General features: G+C 31.8%; 4 protein-coding genes across 4 annotated transcripts; 2 read left to right on the top strand and 2 right to left on the bottom strand.

Annotated features, from left to right (window-relative positions):
- The first annotated feature begins 3,042 nt into the window (after positions 1-3,042).
- On the top strand, positions 3,043-3,909 carry LOC129914460 (probable prefoldin subunit 5). The gene is made up of 3 exons (XM_055993730.1): positions 3,043-3,250; positions 3,353-3,562; positions 3,616-3,909. Exons 1-3 carry the CDS (start codon positions 3,161-3,163, stop codon positions 3,772-3,774), a joined length of 459 nt encoding a protein of 152 aa, XP_055849705.1. The 5' UTR covers positions 3,043-3,160; the 3' UTR covers positions 3,775-3,909.
- Positions 3,910-5,265: 1,356 nt separating this feature from the next.
- On the bottom strand, positions 5,266-6,965 carry LOC129915785 (zinc finger CCHC-type and RNA-binding motif-containing protein 1-like). The gene is made up of 5 exons (XM_055995461.1): positions 6,764-6,965; positions 6,189-6,300; positions 6,061-6,128; positions 5,826-6,003; positions 5,266-5,770 (listed from the first exon to the last, which is right to left on the bottom strand). Exons 1-5 carry the CDS (start codon positions 6,877-6,879, stop codon positions 5,654-5,656), a joined length of 591 nt encoding a protein of 196 aa, XP_055851436.1. The 5' UTR covers positions 6,880-6,965; the 3' UTR covers positions 5,266-5,653.
- A 1,029-nt stretch (positions 6,966-7,994) lies between these two features.
- LOC129915784 (DDB1- and CUL4-associated factor 13) lies at positions 7,995-9,626 on the top strand. The gene is made up of 3 exons (XM_055995460.1): positions 7,995-8,174; positions 8,242-8,956; positions 9,013-9,626. Exons 1-3 carry the CDS (start codon positions 8,105-8,107, stop codon positions 9,560-9,562), a joined length of 1,335 nt encoding a protein of 444 aa, XP_055851435.1. The 5' UTR covers positions 7,995-8,104; the 3' UTR covers positions 9,563-9,626.
- Positions 9,627-13,045: 3,419 nt separating this feature from the next.
- On the bottom strand, positions 13,046-14,134 carry LOC129916318 (ATP synthase mitochondrial F1 complex assembly factor 1). Its single transcript, XM_055996181.1, has 3 exons — positions 13,778-14,134; positions 13,394-13,718; positions 13,046-13,335 (listed from the first exon to the last, which is right to left on the bottom strand). Exons 1-3 carry the CDS (start codon positions 14,017-14,019, stop codon positions 13,072-13,074), a joined length of 831 nt encoding a protein of 276 aa, XP_055852156.1. The 5' UTR covers positions 14,020-14,134; the 3' UTR covers positions 13,046-13,071.
- Positions 14,135-16,723: the final 2,589 nt, after the last annotated feature.

Raw genomic sequence — 16,723 nt, forward strand, 5'->3', positions numbered from 1 at the left:
GCAGATATTGCCGAAGAAAAGAAAATATTCTAAACATATTTTAGAAAATAGAGAATTAGTTGATAATTGGGGTTTTCGAAATTAAGTTTAAATTTTTAATGGTTTGTATACGTTTTGTACTTATTTAATTGGAAAAGCTTGTTAATTTATATAACAAATAAATGTATAAGGCCTTCATTAATTCATGTTTGTTTATTTAAATTTTTGAACTAGGTTTTCAACAATATATTTTTTTTAAACACGAACATTACTTTAAATTAAGTTTAAATGCCAAAACACCACTTGAGACTTGATATTTACGTTAAAAAACGGTTTAAGTGCCCAACTCCATATATTATAGGGAGTTGGCCAGTTAAAAGCATTAAACCAACAGAATTAAAATGTATCTCATATGGAAGCTTATCTTAACCTAATTTAATACAACTAGTAAAAGATTTGGCGCTTAATCTTCACCCCTGTATTTGAGTGATACAAATTCATTTTCGTCAATGAGTTGGATATTTGATTCAACAAAAGAACATCACGTACCATACAGGAAAATTCAACCAAAAATGTGTGAGGAGGTGGTTTTGTGATGTCTAAATAACTACCGTGTCCACAAATATGGTACATTTTCTGAATTAAATACAAATTAATCGCAAAATTTATGAAAGCGTATACAAATTTAACAGTCACGTAAAGACAAAATTTTACTTTGTGTGTTATTAAGGATTTCAAGTGACGAAAATGGGTTTTTGCTGTTTGAAACAATTTTATTTTTTTTTTTAATTTTGTTTGAAAATCAGCTCTATCGTGAGTTTCACTTGGAATGTTTTCCATCCGGAATATTTTTGTTCGCCCGGAAATTCAAAAGGTATCGTGAGTTTCACCCGAAGGGAATTTGCATTCTCCGCTAAACTTGTTTCTTGATCGGCACCAAAATTTAAGTGAGAGAAGAGATGTCGACTACCTCTCATTTACCTGAAAAAAAACGTTGAAAATACCGAGAGATGTCCAAACATGAACAACTTTTCTCCCGGAATTCACAAAAGGGAATAGTAAAATTAAATTTTTCCGGGTGGAATCTTGTTCACGTGAAACTTACGATAGGGCTGAATATGTTCTAGGGTAGAGTTGCCTATTTTCGGCCGTCTCCAGTTTCCGGCCACCTTTCGGAAAATCGTTATAACTGGGGATTTCATAGGGTTTATTCCAAAATTTTGGAAATAAACCCCTTCGAAATCACTAGTTATAACGATTTTTCGAAAGGTGGCCGGAAACTGGAGACGGCCGAAAATAGGCAACTTTACCCTATATGCTTAAATTGCAATCTTGTTTCATATCTAATCTTAATGCCTCATAGGTTGGGCAATAAATTCCTCATACAATATAAAATTGCATTATTTTGAAAAAAAGAAATTGTCATAGAAAGTAAAGGAAAAGGTTATATTTTTGGATACTATTATTTTTTGGATCTCTGTGTATACGCTTAAAACATAACGTTTTTTGAATTTATTTGTCATCATTTTTCTGTTCTCAATGAAATTTTTTGTACTGACAAAAGCCTAGTTCAAAAAATACACGTGGATGTACAATTGTCAAATGTCAAAAATTAATCCAAATCCAAAATAGTTACCCCGATTTTGAATATGAAAATATTTAAAAATGACTATTTTTTCTCTGTGTGATAGTGAATATTATGGATTTGGATTTATTTATGACATTTCAATTTCTTTACATCCAGATGTATTTTTTAAACTTCTTGATAATAAAAGGGCCGATAGGGTAGAGTTGCCTATTTTCGGCCGTCTCCAGTTTCCGGCCACCTTTCGAAAAATCGTGATAACTAGGGATTTCGAAGGGGTTTATTCCAAATTTTCGCTCGTATGCTGTGCCAAGAAATAAGAGAAGTTATAACGATTTTCCGAAAGGGGCCGGAAACTGGAAACGAAAACTCATTTTTGTATAGTTTTTCGGGCGGGAAAATTAAAGAAAGCTTATTTTTTGATCTAATAAAACAATTTGTATACTCGTTTTTACAAAAAAAAAATGTTTTTAAGCCTTAACTACATTGGCTCAAAAAGTGAAAAAGTACAAAAGTGAAAATTTAAAAAGGCATTTTTGTATAGTTTTTCGATGTGGAAATTTAAAACAAATGATGCAGAAAGCTTATTTTTTGGTCTAAAAAACAATTTGTATACTCTTTTTCAGAAAACAATTGCGCTAGCCAGAAAAAAAATATTTTCACTTTTGTACTTTTGCAAAAAGTGACCAATTTAGTTAAGGCTTAAAGGCATAACTACAACCGGCCACTTTTCGCAAAAAAAAGGAAAATTTACAAAAGTAACAAAATTTTTTCTTTCTTTCTTCATTGCTCTTAATTGAGTTTGAAAATTTTCACTTTTTGCAAAAAGTAGCTGTTGTAGTTATACCTGAAAAGTATAATAGTGAAAAAGTACAAAACTGATAATTTTCAACCCGATTTTGTGATGGTTTCCCGAAATGGAAAAATTACAAAAATGATGCAGAAAGCTTATTTTTTGTCTAAAAAAATAAATTGTATACTCTTTTCTACAAACAAATTGCGTTAGCGAAAAAAAAGGTTTTTCTTTCACTTTTGTACTTTTGCAAACAGTGGCCAATGTAATTAGCGTATCACTCATTTTACATAATCGCTCTTTGTTGTGAATATCGCTTCAGTTTCTTTTACTTCCATATAGTTTCGTATTTCGTAAAAGACCACCGAATGAGATCGTTTACCTAGAATGTTAAAAATAATACGAATGGACATTCGAAATGAATGAATGATAGTTTTCCAAAAAAAAACTTACAAAAATGATGGAGAAAGCTTAGATTTTTGTTCCAATAACAATTATTTGTATACTCTTTTTTCACAAATAGTGAAAAAAATAGTTTTAATTTTCTACTTTTGTAAAAAAAAAATTACCAATGTAGTCAAACCATAAATACGTTTTTAAACATATCAGCATTCTGTTTATAGCTTAAAACTCTAACTGAAATAATTCCACCCAAATCAAACACACCCACTCCGAATTTTTCCAAATGTCAAATATTTTCCCTTGAAAGATTCCTTGTGCTGCAAAAAGAATCATCCGAGAAACATTTGTTTCTATTTTATCAAATTAAATTAATTAATCGGTTAATAAATCAATAATTAATAATGGCATCCAATCCCTCAGGTGGTGAACAAATAGATTTGGAGAAATTAAGTCTGGAACAATTGCAACAAATTAAAGCCGAATTCCAACAAGTAAGACAGCGGTCGTCAATTTTTGTCCATTTATACCCATTTCGACACTCATCCTATTTAACCTCTTTATATTTTCTTTGCTATTTGTCATCCTTTTTGCAGGAAGTTGAAGCCATTCAAGATTCAATACAAACCCTCTACAATTGCAAAGCTAAATATGCCACCTCCAAAGAAGCTCTCGAACAAGTGCAACCCGATTGGCAAAACAAAGAGATCCTTGTTCCCCTCACAAGCAGCATGTATGTCCCAGGGACAATCAAAGACATGGATAATTTTGTAATTGATGTTGGCACTGGTTATTATGTTGAAAAGGTAAGAAAAAAAGACTAATTTAAACCCAGAAATACAATGATCTCTCTTTGAAGGACCTTGAAACATCAAAAGATTACTTCAAGCGTCGAGTTGAATACGTTCAAGAGCAAATGGAGAAAATCGAAAAGATCCAATACCAGAAGAGCCGGTTTCTGAGTGTTCTAGTCAGTGTCATGGAACAGAAACAGCAGATGGCCAAGCAAGGAGCTTAATGCAACCACCGCACCCGATCCCGTTTATCAGAAATAGAAAGAAATGATTCTTTGTTGTCACTCCCAGCACGAACAATTCAGATTAAGCATTTAAAAATAATTAAAAATAAAAGATTGCAGTTTCGAAAGCTAAAAGACTTGTATTTTTCATTAATTTTCTTCAATTTCCTCCTCGTTACTGAAATAAGAATCCTTTTGAATCGCTTTCTGGGGACAATTGGGCCTTTTCGGCGAGATCTTTTATTCTGTTATGAATTTCCATACAAAAATCTAAGCTGTCAAAAAATCTTTTATGATTTTAATATTCGGTATGCTGAACCCAATCTGCAACAAAAGGATTGGGGTCAAAATCGCAAAAACCGAAAACCCAAAATCCCGAAAACCCAGAATAAGAATTACGAAAACCCAAAATCCCGAATGGGATCCCGAAAAATTTTTCGGGATTTCGATTTCGAAAATTATCCTAAGTGTGAAATTAACTAACACGTAAAAAACAATATAAGAGTATGATTCCGTTAATATCTCCTTTTTACATGATTTCAAGTTCTTACTGTGCTTTCAGAAGTGTTTTGTAGTGATTGAGTTAAGTTAGAAAAATCGTTGAACTAAAATCAATAGAATTATGAGTTTTAGTATTTAGAGGCTCTGTTATATCTATCAGTAAAATTCATCAGTAAAAATTTTGTTTAGCTATTTTGAATATGTACTTTAAACTTTTATGTTATTTTTTAATTTAATTTTTAATTAATTTTTTCAAAAAAAAGCAATGCATTTGGTGTTAAATTGTATTCACAAATTCATTTTAAAAATTTTACTGTTCAGTAAAATGAAATTTCATCAGTAAAATTTATAAAATGAATTTGTGACTAAAATATAACACCAAATGCATTGCTTCTTTTTCAAAAAGTTATTGAAAATGTGTTTTTAATTTATTTCATCATAAATTAGAATCTAAAAGTATTCAAAATAGCAAAACAGAATTTTTACTGATAGCTATAATTAAGCCCTAACTTAAAATAATTGTATGTTTAAATTGTTATTTAATTGGTTTTTATTTTGTTTCAGTTAAACACAATTTTCAAGAGTTTTTTACTTTTTCTGTTTTATTTTCGGGATTTTGGCCTTTCTGCATTTTGGGTTTTCGGGATTTTGGTTTTTCGGGATTAAGGGGTTTTCTATAAAATCTGTTCTTAAATGTTTTATGAATCATAAAGGACAGGGGTCGAACTACAGCATACGTTCGTAAACGTTTTGACTATTGCTCTCTCTATTTTATCACAAAAATAATGATAGAGACATAAAGCGTAAATACGTTAACGTACGTATATCGTAATTCGACTTTAGATTTTTGTGACTTATAATAAAAGATTTCATGAGAGTAGCAAATTTTCAATATAAGTAGGTGATTCTGATTAATGATTCTTTGTTGTCACTCCCAGCACGAACAATTCAGATTAAGCAATTAAAAATAAATAAAATAAAAGATTACAGTTTCGCGAAGGCAAAAAACTTTTGTATTTTTCATTTCATTCATTTTCCTCGATATCTTTCTCGTCGCTAAAATATGAATCTTTTTTTAATCTCTTTGTAGGAACAGTGGGCCTATTCGACAAGATCTTTTATTGTTTTGAATTTCCATACAAAAATCTAAGCTCTCAAAAAATCTTGTATGATTTTAATCAGCCCTATTGTGAGTTTCACGTGAACAAGATTTCACCCGGAAAAATTGAAATTCAATTTTCCCCTATTGTGAGTTCCGGGCGAAAAGTTGTTCACGTTCTGACATTTCCTTGTTTTTTCAACTTTTTTTTTTTTTAAGCATTTAAAAATAAATAAAAGAAAAGATTGTAGTTTCGAAAGCAAAAAACTTTTGTATATTTCATTCATTCTCTTCAACTTCTTCCTCGTCACTGAAATAAGAATCTTTTTTGAATCGCTTTCTTTTGACAATGATTGAAGATTGTTCACAGAATTGCACAGTTGTCGTAGGTTCATCCTGGAAGAGATTCAGTTTTTAGAAAATTTAAAAGACTTGAAAGGTTTTTTGTTACCTCTTCAATCTGGTGGTAAACTTGGGTTTCACTGTGTCGACGGAGGCGGTAAGTACGTTCCTTCCGATTAGAAGGCTTCTGAGGAACTCGTTCTCCCAGAACGTTCTGTGTGCATTTATAACTCAAGTGACCGAATTCGCCGCATTGATAGCATCTCGTTTTGTCTGTGTATTCTCGTCTAAAATTTAAGTCAGAAATTAGTAAATATCGAGGGCTTTGCAAATTCATTTTCAACCTTTTTACAAACTCTGTACCACGTCCATTGTCTTTGGCTATGCTCGCTTTGATTGTCCTTCCAAAGAGCTGATAGAAAACAAATTGAGGTGATGAAATAAACACTAATACAAATGTGTTCTATCTCACCTCTGTTTCATTGAGTTCATCCACACAAGTTTGTGCGTCTTGGATTTTTAAAAAGTGAATAAAAGACACTCCTTTGGATTTTCTTGTGTTTTTGTCGCACATTGTAGTGACTCTTTACAAACAAAAGACATAGATTATGTTAATAGAATATGAAGCGTTCAGAATAATAATGGATTAAGTCCACTTCTCTATAAGTTGGGTGTTTTAAGGTCTTAAAAATTAAGTGTTTGTTTTTATACTATCAAAAATAATAGAAGAAACAAATTCATGAGGTATAGACCTTTTGCTCTTAAAGGAATCTTTAAAGTAGATTTTCATGACCTTCTGAAGAGCCTAGATCTTAATTTAGCTTTAAACGGCCTTCAGTCCATACAAAAATTTGGCGTTTGCTTCTAGGTGGAGCTCATATTGACTTATAAGTTGACTTATCGTGAGACACCTTGTCGATACGCAAAGTTTGTTTATATTCTAGATTTTGATTCACTGTCTCTCAGAAAGTCAAAGTGTTTAACACAAGACAAAGAAGGATTCTATAGCTTTGATAAGGTTTAAAATGATTTTGTATTGATACTTACTTAATAATTCTTCCATATTTTTCAAATATTTTATGAATATCGTTGTTTGTGAGGGAAAATGGTAAATTCGAGGCATAAACGGTGCTCCGGCTGGGTGTATGTTTTTCTTCATTCATTTTTTTTGGACCCTCGAATTGTTTGAAAGTGATGAATTGACTCAAAGTGAGTGGTGTTTGTGATTGAGTTTGTGTTTGAGTGATTGGAATTCGGAAATAAATACCATCTGTCAAAATATTTTTCGGAAAGATTTGTTTGATTTAAATTTTTTTTTCTCAAAAATTCTCAAGAAAAACTTAAAACAATAGCCGTGTTTTGCTTTTCACGTGGATCTGGAACTAAAATTGACACGTAAAACAAAAACAACATGTAATCCTGCTTTCTATCGGGATATGTTTTATTGAACCAAAAATTAGTTCCTATTCAGGTCAACAGAGGTAGAGTATGAGTTGGTAAATAAAAACTACGAGCGAAAAAGAGATGAATATAGAAAAATTTGTTTCTATTTTAATCCATAATAAAACGCATCTAATAAATGCTTGTTTCCTTCATTAGCCCTATTCCTTTGGGAGGTGGCAAAGTACTACTATTAGTTTACTACCGATTTTCAATGAAACGCACTTTCAACGAATTCAATACAAATCTTATCTACTCGGAAAGAAGAGCATGAGTAGATGATAGTACTAGATTAACCAAAACATCTACTAGAAGTAGATTCCAATGGAATAGGACTATTGGCGGTTGTGCTCTGAGAGTTCTTCCAATTTACCAATTGTAAAGAAGGTCATTCATTTTATTTGAAAAATCCATTTCATTTAATTTGGTTATTATATTTGTATTTTGTTTTGCAATACAAAAAAACATATATCTAGTTGATTATTTATTTTGGTAAGGAAACTGCAAAATTTTGTATAAGACTTTTAGGACCAATTATACAAATGTGGTTCAGCTTCAGATCAGGAACTTAACTAACCGATTTCGGTGGACTAGCAGTGAATCAACTCAGGTTTACTTCCGATTTCAGATGATAAAAGTTGCTGAACCACGGTTTAAATATTTGTACAACTGCCCCTTAATTAAAAAAAAAAATGGTTTTTAGTATTTTTCTATGAAATCAGAAATTAATTATGTTTTGTGTTCTTCAACAAATTTACTTTGTGAAATCCACCTTTTGTCTTGGAAATTAAAAAACTTCCACTGGAAGTCTTGACACTTCTGTTTACTTTTCTTTGGTATGTTTCATCTATGGCTTAAAATTGTCAAATTTTGCATGTGCGTCGTATAAATATTTTGTTTGTAAATTTTAGAAAAAATACAAAAATTTAATCAAAAACTCAAGAAAATATGAAAGTCAAAGTAATTTGCCGAAATCCAGATGAATATTTGCGTGAAACAAAAACTGATTTACACAAAGGTAAGTTCTAATTTACAAAGAAAAAGCAAATCTAAATTCTTCTTTTCTCACAACAACAAAAAATTAGTTCCACGCAATTATGATCCCTCCCAACATCCACTCGAATCTGTTCGAGAATATGTCCGCGCTCTAAATGCCACCAAATTAGACAAAGTATTTGCCAAACCTTTTGTTGGCAATCTAAGTGGCCATCGTGATGGTGTTTCCTGTTTTGGAAAGCACCCAAATCGCCTTTCAACTTTGATTAGTGGCGCCTACGACGGCGAAGTCCGTATCTGGGATTTAGCCAACAGAGCAAGTATACGAAGCTTTGTTGCTCATAGTGGTTTCGTTAGGGGAATAGCTTTCTCTGTCGATGGTTCAAATCTTTTCACTGCCGGAGATGACAAAACTGTTAAAATGTGGCATCTCGGCAATGTGGAAGATACAGAAATCGAAGAACCATCGAATACTTTCATGTCCCGAACCATAATCACTGGCATCTCTCACAACATCAAAGAAAGTGTCTTTGCAACTTGTGGTGAAGCATGTACAATTTGGGATGTGAATAGAAATGATCCCCTAAAGACTTTAAAATGGGGCAATGACAATTTACACGCTATTGCCTTTAATCCGGTTGAGACAACTCTGCTGTCGGCTTGTGGAAGCGATAGGAGTATCATTTTGTATGATAAGAGGGAAGCTCAACCCATAAGGAAGCTTGTTCTCTCCATGAGGAGTAACAAACTCTCTTGGAATCCAATGCAGGCCTTCAATTTCACTGTTGCCAATGAAGATTGCAAGTAAGTTCATCTCCCTTTTAGAATCTTCCTAAAAAGCCTAATCAAATTCCTTTCAGCTTATACACATTCGACACTCGCCAATTGACTAATCCCATCAAAATCCATTATGACCATGTTTCTGCAGTCACCGATGTTGACTACTCGCCAACAGGCAAGGAATTTGTCACTGGAAGCTACGACAAGACAATCCGAATGTACGATGTCCACAAGAGTCACTCCCGAGAAATCTATCACACCAAACGAATGCAACGTATTGCCTGCGTTGCCTGGAGTTTGGACAACAAATACGTTTTCTCTGGATCAGACGAGATGAATATACGAATGTGGAAGGCCAGAGCATCGGAAAAGCTTGGTGTTGTCAGACCACGTGAACGATCGAACTTTAATTACCAGAATACTTTGAAGGAGAAGTATGCTGCCCATCCACAAATCAAACGAATTGCCCGCCATAGACAAGTACCCAAACATGTCCTCAATGCACAGAAGAAGATGAATGCAATCAAGCAAAAGGAGAAAGAGAAGGAGGCAAATATTCGGGCACATTCGAAGCCGGGTACGAAACCTTTTGTTGGAGAGAAGAAGAAATTGATTATAAAAGAGGATTAGTGTCAAGGATGAGGGAGTTGTTTTATAGATTTGTAAAAGAAGAAATAAAGTTTATAAAATTGAAGACTAGGAATATTGAATAACTATTTATATAGAAGTGATCTGGAAAATAATCCGCTATGAATGAAATCTGGCTCTACAGTCGCTTTATAAGATTGTGTTTTCAATAGCCATAAATATCTTTGAAAAGGACTTTTTGATTAGCACCCCTATTACGACTGTCAACTTTCAATTGGTAGTTGATAAATAGTGAAATTTGGTGTTTTAAAATCTAGTTTGGGGGAAAACTGGTAATTTTTTAATGAAATTTTTTAATTACACTTAAAATAATTATGGTTGGCATCATTCTTTTTTTTAAATTTTGTTTGCAAAATAAATAATAATAGATTTAAATTTATTTCTTCATCAACTATCAGTTGGTAGTTGACAATCGTAATAGGAGTGTAGGTAACCAAATCCATAATCCATGCTAATAACATTTTATTTATTTGCGTTGGTTTTGTGCTAAGTTTGTATTTGTTTATGTAAAATGTATTTTAAAAATAAGTTGAACTAACGAGGCTGATGAAATGGTTGAATTCACTAACGCAGTGATTCCTTGCATCAAAAATATTTCTGTTGCAAACGTGATGCTTTGTAGGTAAGGTACAAAGTGGCGTATACTTTCTCCTTTTTAATGGCTTTTTTTGAACCATATATACAAGAGTAGGGGAGATGAAGACGGTTGATCAAGCTAGAAAATTTAGTTTCATGAAATCTGCCCATTATTTTAAAGTATTTTATATAATGCTGAATTGAATGAGACCCAAAACGACCACTCTAAAAATGTTATATAATCTTTTTTATGAGTAGGAATGAGCAGGATTTGTCTTAGAATTAAGAAGAGCTTGAAAGAGAAAATGTTCTAGCTAGCGGCCCATTTCTTTCAGTTGCAAATGAGATGACTGTGACTCAGACCAAGGACCTTCTTTATTTGTATTAACTCAAATTTCTTTTTTTTTTTCTTGTGATATTGGTTTTGGATGTTATGAAAAAAATGAAAAATTAGATTTTATAGCTTTAATTTTATATTGGAGTAATGGTATGATTGAAACTATTTTTTAATGCTGAGATTTATAAAAAAAACTTTAATTTTTTGGATCGGTTTTTTTTAAGATTCACAATGAAAAACGTGCTTATATCATATCGATATCATACTATGGTTCCATAGCTCCGAAATTAAATTTAATTTATAAAATCCAAATTTTTATTTTTTAAATTATTTGGGTTATGAACTTTCCTATTTCAAAAATGTTCACCAATTTTCAAAAAACAAAGAATTGGAATGCCATTTATATGAAAATTTCTATTAGACGCATAAAAACAAAAATACCAAAAAATTTACTGAACCATATTCAATTTTTTTTTAATCCACAAATATTTTTTTTGAAAATATAATATATCGGCTACTCCAAGAAAATTTTGGAAAGTTTTTCCATATAATGTACATAAAAATTTCTTTGAATATTGGTTGAGTTGTTTACAAGAAAGAGACAGAAAATGGTTTTATGATAAAGTACCGTTATAAAAAACAGCTTTTAAAAAACATTTTTTCTTAATCAGGCTTTCTTGAACATAGTGAAATGGCATATTTTGTTTTTGCTTTTATTTAAAAATATCAATTTAAAATATTTGGTTTAGATAAAAAAAACTAGACTTTTTTGTAGCTGTTTTTGTGGGACAAGCCTTATAAAACTTGATATGATATGAGACACACGAGTATGGGTGTTTTCATAAACGGCGGAAATCTGCGTCAGTCCAATCGTCTTTCTGCTTTGCTGCATTAATGAATACACCAATTCTGCAGAATGTTTGCAGGCCTACGTTGGTACAATTTTCAGCAGTCACTGAGTGTTCATAAACGTCAGAAAAAAAAAATATAAATTAATTACCACAGAATGAGTTTTGTTCAAGCAAAAAAATATTTCTTTTTCAGTTCCCGAAAATATTGTTTTTAATAACACGAAAAATTTGTAAATCGTGTTACATTAGGGTGGCTAAAAAAAATACTTTCGTAAATGTTAAATATACCATTTTTCTGAGCCCCCTAATTTTCTGAGCTACCCCAATTTTACATTATATTTCATAAACCATGTTTTACAAACTTTCTCGGCAGTGAAAAAATTAATTTTGTAATTAATTAAAAAAAAAAAATTGAACCACCCTAATGGAAATTTTTTTTTTCTTCTATAATTTGGTCAAAACAATATCCAAGTTGATTTTTTTGGAATTCTTCAAGCAACTGTAGAAGATAACATTTTTTAGAGCCACCCTAATACGAAAAAAATTAATATAAACTCATTATCTCAAAAAACACGATTTCGAAATTTTCAGTGTCATTAAAATTTAAATTTTTCGAAAAATGAAAAAAAGAAACATTTTTTGCACCACCCTAATTAAAATGTTCGCTTTTCATTTTTTTTTAACAATATTTACATTTATTAACAAAAAAATAAACGAATCAAGAGTCAAATAAATTTCTTCTTGAGTTCTGCAGCAATAAAATTTTGGCTGCGCAATCTGCCCGATGTTGACGACATACTGACGTTTATGAACAGCAGAACTGCAGTTGGACTAAGTTAGTCTGATCGCAGATCTGACTTTATGAACACGACTAACGCAGGCCTAAGTTAGGCAGACGTTTATGAAAACACCCTATTTTTGTTAATGCTAATGCACTAACACTTTAAATTGATACTCAATAGTGCGAGCCGTTTTCAAAAAAAGGTTTTCCATATTGGTCATATGGCTGGAAAAGTTAAAAAAATTTAAGTTATTGTTTGGGCAGACTAATTTGGGATATTACGAGAAAACGACGCGAGGACGTTGAGTTTTTTCAAAGTTTTTCTTTATTTTAATTTTTTTTTTTGTTGTTAAACAATCCACAATGCTGCGATTTTTTATGCAACTAATGCAAACAAAAAAAAAACAATTTCTTTTGGGGTACGAATCCAGCCTAGCAAAAGTAACTATTAAAAACGAGCTAACTTTATGCATATAACGTGCCTAGGATTCGGAATAATAATAATAATCGGCCCTAATTTGTTCACGTGAAAATCTAAAATAAAAAGCGTTTAAATGGGGGTTAAAATTAAACTTACTAATTTTGTTCTTTAGAACTCCTTAAACAGATGCAAAAAACGCTTTGCTTTCGAAATATAGGGGCTAAAGCCAGTTTGATGTGATTGTGATAAAGCAAGGAAATCTTTCGATTCACGTGAATCGCATAGCAGAATCGGGATGAATACTTAATTTTTGTTTTCAAATTCCTATCGTAAGAAAATTAGCCTGTTTTTAGTTTCGAGTTACTTTGGACAATCTTCATTCCTTTTGGGGATTTTATAGAAGTTGTCACTGTCACTTCTACATATAATATTCTAATGCTGGGAGGCTAGGTCACCCGAAAAATCTAGTTAAGTGGTTAGCAATTAAAAAACAGATGAGTTGAACTTTATGCATTTTTTTAAAATCTATTTCAATTGAATTTCTTCAACTTGTTTGATCAAATCCATGTGCTTGAAGCTATCTGGCTGTTTGGTGAAAGTCTCCAAGACCTTCAACTTGGCCGGATCATTCATGCAATAGAACATTTGAAGTTCATTAGCTAAGCACTGTGCTTCCTGGCCGGTAAGTACCTTGCTGTCGTATTCACCTCTCATCAGAATCACTCCTTTGTCCTTGACCTCGGTGTAATGGACAATGTTGAGGCATTCAGGTGCGTTCTCATTGTGAATCTATGAAGGAGAAGAGAGAATTCAATGATTCCCACCAAGAAATAAGTGAAGAATCTACCTGATAAGCTAAAAGAGGTGTAAAATGAACAGTATTTGCTGAAAATTGCAACAAAAAGATCTCAAATCCTTCACTGCGAGGCAGGGGAAGGATGAAAATTGGATGTTGCTTTGCACGGGTCATCAGAGTATCAAATTGCTCGATGGTCAAAGTGGCAGCAATCACATCTTTGGTTTTGTGATATTCGTACCAAATTTGTTTTAATTCGTCGGCAGATTTGTCTTCGACAAGTTCCAGTTTCATGATGTCTGAGAGCTTTTTATGGGGGATTTCACCTGTCACCTCTTTGACAGGTTTCTTTGGGTTCAAAAGTTCAGAGTAATCACTGAAAACATAGAAAAAACAATAAGATTGACTCTTTGACAATTCACTCTGATTTTATACCGATTTTCCTTCTTTTTCTTAGCTTCTTTGATGGTAACAACTTTTTCCATTCGTTCCACAAACTCATCGGGTGATGTTTTTTGTAGAGCTGCTATTTTGGCAGCATATTTTTCAAAGTAGGGATTTTTGGTTTTAATGTCATCGAGGACTTCTTCAGCTCGTAGTTTGGAAGACATCATAAATGAACGTTTTGTTAGAGAATTTATGACAAGAGATGGTAATAATCTACGAGTACATGCCATAACAATTGAACAATTTGAAGGAATTTTATTGATTTTTGGCCAGGCAAGGAGCAAAAATCACACTCGATGGTTGCACAACACGGTAGAAGCAAAACAGATGGGAAGAGTGGTGAGTTTAGATTTTGACAGAAGAAATGTCATTGGGTGCGTTCACGTACGCACAGATACCCTATCCAAGATACCTAATGTCGAATTCCTTGCAATTTTTAGAATCGCCTCAACAAAATCGAATTTTTGATGTTAAAAAGGAACATGAAAACAAACCGAATTCTTTTTGCGATTGTGTGTGTGTCATTTGACAACAATTTTTACACGAACTTCAAGCTGAAATCAAAACAATTTCTGTAAAATAAAACCAAAGATTCCTTTGATCAATAATTTTGTTTATTTGCTTCGGTAATATAAATTTAATTTAATCCAAATCAACAGGAAATTGCAGATACTATCAAGATCTGAGTGAAGATGAAGTAAAAGGTTAATTATTTGGCCGTATTCTGTGGTTTTACAGAGAAAAAAATTTCCTGAAGACAATCACGAGAAGAAAAGTCACAGTAATTTGACTTTTTCACAAGAACTACACCAAGAAAAATTATATTTTGATCGCATATTGTTTTTTTTATTTATTTCATATTTTTCCGGAATAAAAACACGATATTCCATTATATTTGAAGTTGGTATTCTCAAAAAACACGAAGGAATCTTTCAGCTTGACGTTTGAGAAATGTCAAATGTTCCAAGTGTGTGTGCAAATCCGTGTAAATCTCTCAAAAAAGAAGGATTAAAAAAAATTCGAATTCTGCTTCGTTTGAGGCGAATTTTTTTTCTATGGAACATGATTTTCAGAAAAAATTCGCTTCGAGATCGCCGAAAATTCGATTTTTGGATTGAAAGGAATTCGACATAAGTATCCGATACGTTTGTGAACACGAAACAGCTATTCATCAAATCTCCCATAAGATACACGAGAATCCAGAAATTTTTAGGATACCTTTGGATTTTTTTGCTTGTCAACACAGCTGATCGATCAGCTGAGATTTTATATGGGATTACAACAACACAAAGGTATCCGGATACCCTTGGATCGGTACGTGAACGCACCCATTGAAAATGAGAAATGTCATGGTAGAAAAGTTTTTCACCATGGGAACAGAATTTTTATATTTATGAAGTTGGAAACATAAGGGAGGAAACTAACTAGAGTGTTTTCGCGAAATAACGGAAACTATTTTAAAAAGTAACAATTCCCAGTTCGAATATAAAGCTCGAGTATTCGCCTAAAAATTGAAAAATCACAAAAGTGAAAATTTTCAAGCTATTTTTGAAGTTGTTGAATTTTTATTAAAATTCTGTTTTTAAGCTTGGATTATTTGCTTATTCATAAAAATTAGTTCTTTTTAAACGATTTTAACGAGATATACCTACTTTATTTCGAAGAATTCATAATATAAAGTAGAAGAAATCCATTAGCCTTATTGTTTTTGAAGATTCATTTCATTTTTGCTTGCGATAAAGAGACCTACTATCACGTAATGCTTTCGTACCAAAAGAAGTTGAGATAATAAATCACACATGAAGTTACGGCGATAGAGAATGCGAAAAATATGGGTCTTGAAAGCCAGTCTGTCTGTCTTGATGTCTGTAAAAGGAGCTTCAGCCTAAACGGATGGGCTGATCCACTTTAAACTTTCTAAGTAGTAAGTAGTTTTTGGATCCTATACAGAGGGGTTTTTGGAATTAATTTGTTTGGGCCAAAAAAACAGTAGCTTCATCCCAATTTGGAAAAATTTAATTTTCTCAAAAAAGGCTCCTAAGCTTTCGATCAAAATATTTAAGTATTATTTTTTAGAAAATGTCTATCTTTTTTGGGTTTTGTTTTTCTAAAACCGCATTTTAATAATAGGAATCAAACTGAATACTTTTTTTGGACCTCAAATTCATTTAAGATGTTTTTTTTTACTAAGCAAAAAATAGATTTATGGTTTTTTAAGTTTTTTTTTTCATATTTATACCTACATTTACCAAATTGGTATATAAGAAGTTTTAAAAATTGTAGCAATTTGAACTCTTAGAGCTAAAATACGACCCAGTCGTGCATTTTATTTTCTTTGTTTTGAAACAGTGAATTTGTTCTTTTTGGTTTTTTAATTTTAGTACATTTTGTAGAAAATTTTGCAGAAAATTCGTAATTTAAGGAATTTGCATCCTAAGCGCAAATAATTTTTTAAGGATGCTGAGATCCAAATGGAAGGTTCATTGTCTTATAATAAAGTATATATATTTTTGAACCTGACAGACAACTTAAAGCAAGTTATTATCAAATTGAATTTTAAAATACTATAAAGTCTGCTTATAATAGTCTGCAACCAAAACAGGTAAGGTATTTTTGACGTCGAATTACATACATCAACGTTAAATTTTGTTTACAAAACTGCTTATAAAATTTCAAAATTAATGGGCTATACGGAATGATTTTTCAAGAACATTACATTATGAAAAAAAAAAGAAAAAAAAAAAAAATGTGTATTTTATGTGATATATGTATGTGCTATATAATTTAATGTAGTTTATTGACAGAAATTATCTGAAAGCAAAATTTTCTACTTCATGATTTTGACCGTTACCTATATTTGCAAGCAAAATGAGATACCACAAATGCCTGCTATTACTTTTTCCATTAAAACTTCAAGTTATCAATCCAAATATC

Source organism: Episyrphus balteatus, chromosome 3 (genome assembly GCF_945859705.1).
Source record: "Episyrphus balteatus chromosome 3, idEpiBalt1.1, whole genome shotgun sequence".
NCBI lineage: Eukaryota > Metazoa > Arthropoda > Insecta > Diptera > Syrphidae > Episyrphus > Episyrphus balteatus.